General features: G+C 51.3%; 1 protein-coding gene across 1 annotated transcript; it reads right to left on the reverse strand.

Annotated features, from left to right (window-relative positions):
• Window positions 1-410: 410 nt before the first annotated feature.
• GSTP1 (glutathione S-transferase pi 1) lies at window positions 411-3,341 on the reverse strand. The gene is made up of 7 exons (XM_077114947.1): window positions 3,236-3,341; window positions 3,023-3,058; window positions 2,663-2,769; window positions 2,471-2,558; window positions 1,972-2,075; window positions 859-966; window positions 411-672 (listed from the first exon to the last, which is right to left on the reverse strand). Coding segments are annotated over exons 1-7 (633 nt in total). The 5' UTR covers window positions 3,237-3,341; the 3' UTR covers window positions 411-483.
• Between the last annotated feature and the right edge of the window lie 6,773 nt (window positions 3,342-10,114).

Here is a 10,114-nt window from a genome sequence, read left to right on the forward strand (position 1 = left end):
CCAGTAATAGGATTAAGACACACCCTGGTTGGGGTGGGCCACACCTTAACCGCAGTAACCTCCTCAAAAGGGCCCCACAGTGGGCTCACACCCACCGGATTGGATTAGATTTAAGAACATATTTTTCTGGAGTACGTGACAGCTTCAAGCCCGCACACCTCTCTAGACTGTGGGCCCCTCCAGGGCAGAAGCCACGGTATTTTCTTCCTGTTTCTTTTTTGATTTTTTTTTTCTCTTCCTGTTTCTGGAGTGCAGTAAACACAGAGGGATTGAGGGCTCCAGGAAGACACTCTGATTGTGGTTTAAGGACCCATGATTCCAGGTCCCCCCGCCCACCCCCACCCCTAGGCTGGCTGGTGAGGGTCCCCAGAGCCCCCGCTTCCCAGGAAACTCAATGCTCACAGCACAGCTTCTCTCTTAGAAAGTTTATTGATTCGGGGGGCCAGGGAGGCAGGCCTGTTTCCCCGGAGGGCCCCGCCGCCCTCACTGCTTCCTGTTGCCATTGATGGGGCGGTTCGCATGCTCGGGGGAGGCCAGGAAAGCCTTGAGCTTGGGCCGCGCGCTCAGGCGGGCCACGTAGGCTGAGAGCAGGGGGAAGCCATCCAGGCAGCCGGGGGCTAGCACCTGGTGGATCTGCAGGAGTTCCAGGAGGTTGTAGTCAGCGAAGGAGATCTGCAGGGCAGGGGGGTGGGGGTGGGGGGCTCAGCCGTCGGCACAGAGCAGGGGGTGCCCAGAGCTGGAGCGCTGGCTCGGCCTCTGCTCCGCTGAACAAGCCCTGGCCCCGCTGTGGGCCTCAGTTTACCCTTTCGGGGAAATGGGCGGAGAACGGGCTGGGGGGGGGCTGGGTCGAGCGCTCACCTGGTCGCCCACGATGAAGGCCTGGCCACCCCGGTTCTGGGCCAGCAGGGTCTCGAAAGGCTTCAGGTGCCCGGGCAGCTCCCGCACATAGTCCTCCTTGCCCGCCTCCTGCCAAAAAGATGCCACCGTGCAGCCTCCTCCTCCCAGTCCTGGCTCTGCCCCTCCAACACCCCCTCTGTGGGCCCCATCTCGGAGGACGGCACCGGGAGGTCTGGGCTCCGACTCCCAGGCCATTTCCAAATCCCAAACATTTAGGCTGCAAATTCTTCTCCTCTTCAGGCTGCCTTTCCACTCCTGCTATGACATCTCACCAGATTATAGCAAAAGTCTTGGGGTCCCCCAAAGGGTCGTTTCAGACCTCACGTTTGGACACTGCCCTGCTTAGATCCTCAGGGGTCCCCCACTGTCCTCAGCAGCAGGTTCCACCCGCTGGCTCAAGGCCCTTGTGACCTGGGCCTGCTGGCCCCCAGCTCCAGCTCCTGGAACAACTCCACCCAGACACACACGAGCACACACACTCACCTACACGTGCTCACATGCAAACACTTTCATATATGCACACTTCCACACATGCATGCACACTCACCCACACATGCTCACGCACATTTGTATGTGCATACATTCACACACGCACTCCCAATCACATGTCCACATGTCCACACACAGACACTTGCACTTGTGCACACACCTTCACAATGCCCACACGCACATACTGCACACACGCACACAGCCACACTCATGCACTCACAAATACACCTTCACAGCACACACATGTATAACACTTGCACACATGTACACATTCACACATGTGCATGCACACACACACACACACACTCTAGGTCTCTACTAAACTGGCCTCAGGTCTCAAAATGTGCTCTGCATTTTTGCACACTTCAATGCATCTGAAAGTGGCAGGCAGCCCTCCCCACCTCCGCCCCATAAAAGCTCAGCAGCCACCTGTCGCTGGATGTGCCCGTCCGTGTACCATTCTGTACTACCCATTCCTTGTCTGTGTCCCATCCCTGGGAACTGAGCCCAGGGACATGGGCCGAGGGACTGAGGGTCCAGGGAGCCCTGGCGTCGCCCCGCGGGGCCCACCCCCAGCCTGCTCACGTAGTTGGTGTAGATGAGGCGGACGTATTTACAGCGGAGGTCCTCCACGCCGTCGTTCGCCACGTCCACCAGGGCGGCCTCCCGCTGGTCCTTCCCATAGAGCCCTGGGCGGTGGGGGAAGGTGGGCAGCACGTCTGGGCACCTGGCCCACAAGGGACCCCCCCACCCCCAGCTGGACCACTGACAGCCCAGGGCCTGGGAGGACAGCAGGAGAACGTGGACAAACGACGGCTGAGGTTGAGCCTGATGCACAGCTTGCGCCAGTGGGACTGGCACTGAGTAAGGGTGGCAAGCAGAGCTGGCCTTGACCTTGGGCAAGTTGTGACCCCCTTCCCTCAACTGCAGAGAGTGGGTGGCATGCACTCCACAGGGGCTGGGCACCTTGATTTCAGCTGGAAGTAGCTCAGGCTGCTGGGCCTGAGTGGGTGCTGGGGGAACTCTGGCCCTTGTGTCCCTGCCCCCCTGCCCTGAGCTGGGTCCCCGCCGCCACAGGACTCACCGAGCGAACGGCCCAGGTGCCGCAGGATGGCATTGGACTGGTACAGGGTGAGGTCTCCGTCCTGGAACTTGGGGAGCTGCCCGTACAGCTGGGGGTGGCACAGCTCGGTGAGGGGCGCTGAGCTCAGCCACCCCTCCCCACCCACCCACCCAGAGCCCAGTCCTCTCCCCCACCCCAGGTGCGGGCACTCACACAGGAGGCCTTGAGGTCACCCTGCAGCCAGGTCTCCTTGGTCACCACTTCTTCCTTCCAGCTCTGGCCCTGGTCTGCCAGCAGCATGCGCATGGCCTCGCAGCGCCCTGGGGTGGGGGCATGGGGCGGAGATGGGGAATGAGAATGGGGTGGGGACAGGATGGTCACCGCAGAGTGCATGCAGGGCTAAGGCTGCTGCTCTGGCCTTAGGGAGCCTGCACACAGGGACTGGGGAAGGCGGCCTGGACTTGTTCACAAGCAGGAGGGAAAAGCTGGGGTTCCAGACTCCCCATGGTGGGTGAGGGGTCCCAGACTGCAGCCCCACCCCCTGCCACCCTCCCTCCAGGCACAGGCCCCTACCTTGAACCGGGAAGTAGACAATGGTATAGGGTGGCACTAGGACGGACAGAGAGACTGCGTTAGAGCTTGGAAAGAAGTGGGGGGGGGGGAAGGACACCCGCCTGCTTCCCTGGGCCCCTAGGGGGTCCCGGCCCGGCGCGGGAGGGGCCCCGGGACCCGGCCTGACGCTGAGGGACCCGGACCCCGGAGGTCCCGCGCCGCGCGGTGACTCACTGGTGCAGACGCGAGCTCGTGCGGCGGCGGCGGCGGCGGCGGAACTCGGGCCTCAGGCCCCGCGGTCCCCGAGCCTAATTGGGGTGGCCCGCCCCTAGGCCCGCCCCCAGGGCGGAGTCACCGCGCCGCGCGAAGCCTGCTTGAGCCGCCGGGGCGCAGGCTTTGGGCAGGGCACGCGCACGCTCGTCCCGCCGGGGCCACCGCGCACGCCCCGACTCCGCACGTTCGCCCCTCCAGAGGCACCCCGGATGCTCCGCCAGGGGCACCCCGGACGCCCGGGCCTCGCAGACGGCACCCCGGCCGCCCCCACCGTCGCACCGGCGCAACCACCTCTCCCCGCGCTGCCGCGCCCGACCTTCTCCCCGCGAGGGTTTGCTAAGCACCCATGGAGGGGTGCGCGGGACTCGCGTTGGGGCTTGGTGCTGGGTGCTGGACACCCGGACCTCACATAGCTTTGGCTCTCGCCGGGTGCAGCCCCTTTTTCCGCTTGGGGTGCACAGCTCTTGCGCCCAAAACCTTGCACCTGTGCCTTGTTCCCAGAGACTCCGATGGGCGCTGCCCAGAGGCCCCCACCCACCCGCCCTGTACACAGACACACATGCGCCTAAACTCTTACTGGAAGTTGTATTTTTTTAATCAACAGCAACCATTTGTATGTCACCTTCCAGATTGTTCCAGGGGCCACATACCCCTGGTGCTATTTACTTCTCATCTTTCTCTAAATTGCCACACTTTTTCCACTCACAGAAGCTTATTTTAAAGGGGAGCTTCGTTTCACACATGAAGGTAGCTGTAAAAATAACAACCAGAACAAAATCAGTTTTTAAATCTGGTTGGTCGGTGCACTAAGAACTGCCCTCTATTTTGTTTATTTATTTATTTATGTTGGCATGGGCAGGCCCGGGAAATTGGACCCGTGTCTGGGCTGTGGCAGGGGGGAATCTGCCACTGAGCCACTGTTGCACCGCTCTGCCCTCTATTTTTTAAAGCGTGTTAGCAAGGGTTGGAGAGGCATTTCTGATGCAACAGCACCAAACCGAGAGGTGTTTCCTGGTGTCCCAGGGTTGAAGGGTGCCGCTTTGCCCCAGGTCACACCCTGTCCTTTGGGATCCCCCCATGCCCTGTCCCCCACGCCATGATGGAGAGGAGAGGGAACAGGCCTTAGCAACAGTTCCTAAAGACGCCTGGGAGGAGCTGGTGGAGAAGGCCAAGGCTGCAGGGGGTCCCCTGGCAGGTGGGTGTGGCCTCCGCCCGGGCAGGGCCTGGGGCAAGTTCTCCAGACACATCTAGGTGGAAGCTTCTGGACTTGGTGGCTGTGGAAAGGCTGCTTTCCTGCAGGGGCAGCACATTCTTTCTTTTTTTGCACAGTCCCAGAGCAGTGATTCTTTAGGGGCAGGAAGAAGCCTGAAACACACACACACACACACCGCCAATATATCAGGTAATTAAATATGTGGACAGTGAGACTGTCATTTTCTTGTTGCCCCCTGAAGTTGGTGATGGGTGTCCTTGGTGAAGGGCAGGCCTGGGGAGACGGGGTTGGGGGAGGCCGACACAATAGGTCCAGCGACCCGACCTGGCTCAAAGCACCCCAAAAGGCAGCACGGGCGCTGCTCCCCACCTCTGCCACCTGGTGGGGGGCCGGGCATGGCATGGTGGGGTGGCACCCACTAGGGCTGACTCAGCCAGAGGTGGCAGCTGCAGAGACAGGTGCTGTTGGGGACAGGCAGGTGTAGTCCAGCCCTCCCAGGGGCTGGGCCAAGTTGCCCTGGGCCCTAGAGCATGCAATGGATTCCAGCTCCAGGGGACCTGGCTCTCTTGAGTGTCTCTGACTTTGCCACACGTATTCCCTCAGGTCCTGCCAGTGCACAACTTCTGTTCTCTTCCTTTTCTTCCAGAAGAGCTTCATTTGCTCCTTTGGCTTGTGCTAAAAGCAGTTGGAACCTGCCCTCCCGGTGCCTTTCATCCCTGATTATCAATGCGCTGCAAAAAAAGGCAAAGAAAAATAAAGCAAGGAAACAGTCGTACTTTCATGTCAAAACAGATTGAGCCGTTCTCTTTCTGCTGCATTTTCTCCTATAGCACGGCACCCTCCCGCACCTTTTCAAAGATAAAACAGACACCCGCACGCGCACACACAATCATACGGACTCACACAACCCGTTCACACTTTGACACAGACTCTCATGGTCACAGACACTCAGGCTACCACGCCTCAGGCCCGGTGCCAGTCCCACACCTCTATTCCGTTCTCACCACTCCGACCCTGGGGAGTAAAAATTAGCCTACCTCCACCTCCCCCTTTGCACCGGAGTGTATGAGAAATCCTGTTCTGCAGGAGAAAATGTGGCAGAAAGGAACCATAAATTACTTCCATGGCTCATTGACATTTGTCCCGTCCTTCTCTCTTCCACCAGGCCAGTCCTGGCCTCCTCCTGTGTGCGCTGGACTTTGAGGGGAACAGGGAGGAAGGAGGGGGTGGGGGTGGCTACAGGGTCCTCTCTTATTGGTATGTACTTGTTTGTGTGTCCCCTTTGTCCTCTCTCCCGTCTCCCATGCCCTTCCCATCTTCCGCTCCGTCCCTCCCAGCGCCTCCCACCCTAATGGACTGTATATCCGTGAGCCTGTCCCCTTAAGAGCCTGCGGGCAAGGAAGTTCTGGACACAGGCCCAGAAGCAGAGCTGCGGCCTCCCAGGTATGTGAACACTTGATTTGCATGAGTAAAGTCAGCTGCTTCCAGAATGGCCCTGCCAGCGGGCCCTACCCCCACCTGCCCCAGCTGACCAGAAACCACATCCAACAAGGGACTTAGCAGCCTCCCAAAGCCTGCCTGCCCAATAGATGGAAAGTGGTGTGACAGTTTTGAGCATCTTTTCAGGTATTACCTGGATTTTATTTTCCTTCTCTAGAAATAGCCTGTTCTTATCTGTGGTAGTTTGGAGCTGTTATGTACCCCTCCATCCCCCCCCCCCCCACCTCCAGCAAAAGGCCAGGGTCTTTTTTTTTCACTCTAAATTTATTTTATTTTATTTATTTTTTATTTTTTTATGAATTTTTCATTTTTTTCAAATACCAAAAAACACCAAACAAATGCAAACATTCTTAACTTTTGATCATTCCGTTCTACATATATAATCAGTAATTCACAATATCATCACATAGTTGCATATTCATCATCATGATCATTTCTTGGAACATTTGCATCTATTCAGAAAAAGAAATAAAAAGAAAACAGAAAAAAATTCATACATACCATACCCCCCACCCTTCCCGCTCACCGATCACCAGCATTTCACTCTAAATTTATTTTAACATTTGTTCCCCCTATTATTCATCTTTATTCCATATGTTTTACTCATCTGTTGATAAGGTAGATAAAGGGAGCATCAGACACAAGGTTTTCACAGTCACACAGTCACATTGTGAAAGCTCTATCATTATACAATCATCTTCAAGAAACATGGCTACTGGAACACAGCTCTACATTTTCAGGCAGTTCCCTCCAGCCTCTCCACTACATCTTGGCTAACAAGGTGATATTTATTTAATGCGTAAGAATAACCTCCAGGATAACCTGTCGACTCTGTTTGGAATCTCTCAGCCATTGACACTTTGTCTCATTTCACTCTTCCCCCTTTTGGTTGAGGTTTTCTCAATCCCTTGATGCTGAGTCTCAGCTCATTCTAGGATTTCTGTCCCACATTGCCAGAGAGGTCCACACCCCTGGGAGTCATGTCCCACGTAGACAGGGGGAGGACGGTGAGTTTGCTTGTTGTGTTGGCTGGAGAGAGAGGCCACATCTGAGCAACAGAAGAGGTTCTCCTGGGGGTGACCCTTAAAGCCAGGGTCTTTTAATCCATTCTTGTGGGTGCAGGCCTATTGTGGGTGAGCCCTTTTGATTAGGTTGTTTCAATTGAGCTGTGACCCAGCCCATTGAAGGTAGGTCTTAATTCTTTACTGGAGTCCTTTATGAGGGGATAAAAGACAGAAAAGCTGAGAGAGAGAAACACCCAGGGAGCACTGGAACCAGAAGCTAAAAGCAAATCAGATCTCAGAGCAAAGCACCAGCAGATGCCTGCTGTGTGCCTTCCCAGGTGACAGAGGTGTCCCAGATGCCAGCAGCCTTTCCTCAGAGAAGGTATTGTCTTGTGATGTTTTAATTTGGACATTTTCAGAGCCTTAGAATTGTAACTTGTAACCTAATAAATCCCCTTTGTAAAAGTCAAACCTTTTGGTATTTGCGTTCAGGCAGCTTTAGCAAATTGAAACATTGTCTTTTTCTGTTGAGTTTGTTGCCTCCTTCCTCTTCATCATTAGCTTTAGACATGCAGATTCCATCTACTATCCTGCCAACTCCCTTAACTTTGTCCAAGTCAAGTCCCCTTTCCTTGAACAGAACGCCTTAATTTTAGTGAAATCAAACTCATTAGCTTTTAATTTTTGTTCAGGGTGGGGTAGGAACTTATGGTTTGAGTTTTTGAAACTTTTTTTTAAAGTCTTTTATTACTGCTCCAAATCTCAACAATATTCTCCTACATTGTTTTCTTTTAAATTTGTCATTTTATCTTTCATATTTAGACCATCAATCCTTAAGGCCACCCTTGCATATGGTCTTAGGCAGGAATTCAGTTGTATTGCTTTTCTCCACTTAAAAATCCACCTTTCCTAACACCATGTTCTGAACAATCTGATGTATCATCCGTTAGGTTCCTGTAGATACCTGGATCTGCCTGTCAATATTCTATTGGCTTCCACTGGTCTTTTTCTGTTCTTGTACCAGTACCCTGTGTTCTTATAAATCTGGTAGGGAAAAGCGCATCCTCTGTCGTCTTCTTTTCTTTTTTTTTTTTTTTTGAAAATTTTTTAGTTATATGTGGATCTTTATTCATCTATAAAAATGTTATAGTAAAAATATCAAAATTTATCCAAAAGCCAACTGGAATTTTGACTAAGACTGCATCACATTTGTAGATTGATTTGGAGAGAATTAACATCTTGATAGCAGTGTCATCTGTGTTATGGTGTGTCTATTTATGCAGACCCTCTTCTCTGTCCTTTATTACTAACAATCTCTACAGAGGTCTTACATATTCTTATGTATTCTAATACTTTGTATCTTGCTGTTGGAAATAGTATCTTATTTTTTAGTTGGTCACTGGAGATATGGAGAAATACTAGAGATGCTGATGGTTTTGTAAGATAATCTTATATCCAGCAACATTGTTGGTGTCTCTTATTGGTTCTAATAACTTGTTGATTTCAGTGGTTCTTCTAGGTGAATGATTGCATCATCTGCAAATAATGAGAATTTTTATCAACACCCTTTCACTTTTAATACCTTTTATTTCTTTTTCTTTCCTTATTGCATGGGCATAACTTGCAAAATTATATTAAGAGTAGCACCTTGAGTAGTGTCCATGTCACGGATGGATTGCAGTTTAGCCGTTCACCCGCTGAAGAATATCTGGGTTATTTCCAGTTTTGGATGATTACAAATAAATATATTATAAACATCTGTATTTTAAAAATGTGGCACCTTATTTCCTGTCTTAAAGGAGCACTGTGGGCATGACGATAAAGGGGGGTTCCTGTATTCCCACTATCATCCGTTTTGTGGCTCTGGCTGATTTCTCCCTTGGTCAGTATGTCTGAGCTGGAAACTAAGGGCTTTTTTTTTAATTTGGAAACTTTTATTTATTTTATTTTTTAAAACTTTTTTTATTGTATAATATAACATATATACAAAGCAAAGAAAGAAACAAGCAATAGTTTTCAAAGCACTCTTCAACAAATAGTTACAGGGCAGATCCCAGAGTTTGTCATGGGCCATCATGAGATCCTCTCAGTTTTTCCCTTCTAGCTGCTCCAGAAAACAGGAGGCTAGAAGGAATAATTTTTTTTTTTTACCATCACAATCAACTTTTTATTTCTTTGTGAAAAATAGCCTATATACAAAAAAGCAATAAATCTCAAAGCACAGCACCACAATTAGTTGTAGAACAGATTTCAGAATTTGATATGGGTTACAATTACACAATTTTAGGTTTTTACTTCCAGCTGCTCTAAGATACTGGAGACTAAAAGAGATATCAATTTACTGATCCAGCAATTATATTCATTTGTTAAACCCTACCTTCTCTGTGTAACTCCATCATCACCTTGATCTTTCTATCACACTCTTTAGGGTGTATTTGGGCTATGGCCATTCTAACTTTCTCGTGTTGGAAGGGGCTGTCAATAACATGGGGTAGGGAGATGGAACTAGCTGATGTTCTGGAGAGGCTGGGCCCTCTAGGTTTCAGGACTTATCTGGTGCAGGGACCCACTTGGAGGTTTTAGGTTTCTGGAAAGTTATCTTAGTGCATTGAACCTTTGTAGAATCTTATATATTCCCCTAGGCGTTCTTTAGGATTAGCTGGAATGGTCCTGGTTGCGGTTTGGCAAGTTATGAAAGGTAGTAATGTCTAACTGAAGCTTGTGTAAAAGTGACCTCCAGAGTAGCCTCTCAACTCTATTTGAACTCTCTCAGCCACTGATACTTTATTGGTTATACTTCTTTTCCCCCTTTTGGTCAGGATGGCATTGTTGATTCCATGGTGCCAGGGCCAGACTCATCCCTGGGATGAAACATTTTGCATGCCACCAAGGAGACTTTCATCCTTGAATGTCATGTCCCACGTAGTAAGGAGGGCATTGATTTCACTTGTGGAGTTGGGCTTTGTGCTGGTTTGAAAGGATGTATGGGCCCTAGAAAAGCCATGTTTTAATCAAAATCCCATTTCATAAAGGCAAAATAATCCCTATTCAATACCATATGTTTGAAACTGTAATCAGGTCATCTCCCTGGATGATGTGATTTAATCAAGAGTGGTAGTTAAA

The sequence above is a fragment of the Tamandua tetradactyla genome, chromosome 9, assembly GCF_023851605.1.
Source record: "Tamandua tetradactyla isolate mTamTet1 chromosome 9, mTamTet1.pri, whole genome shotgun sequence".
Lineage (NCBI taxonomy): Eukaryota > Metazoa > Chordata > Mammalia > Pilosa > Myrmecophagidae > Tamandua > Tamandua tetradactyla.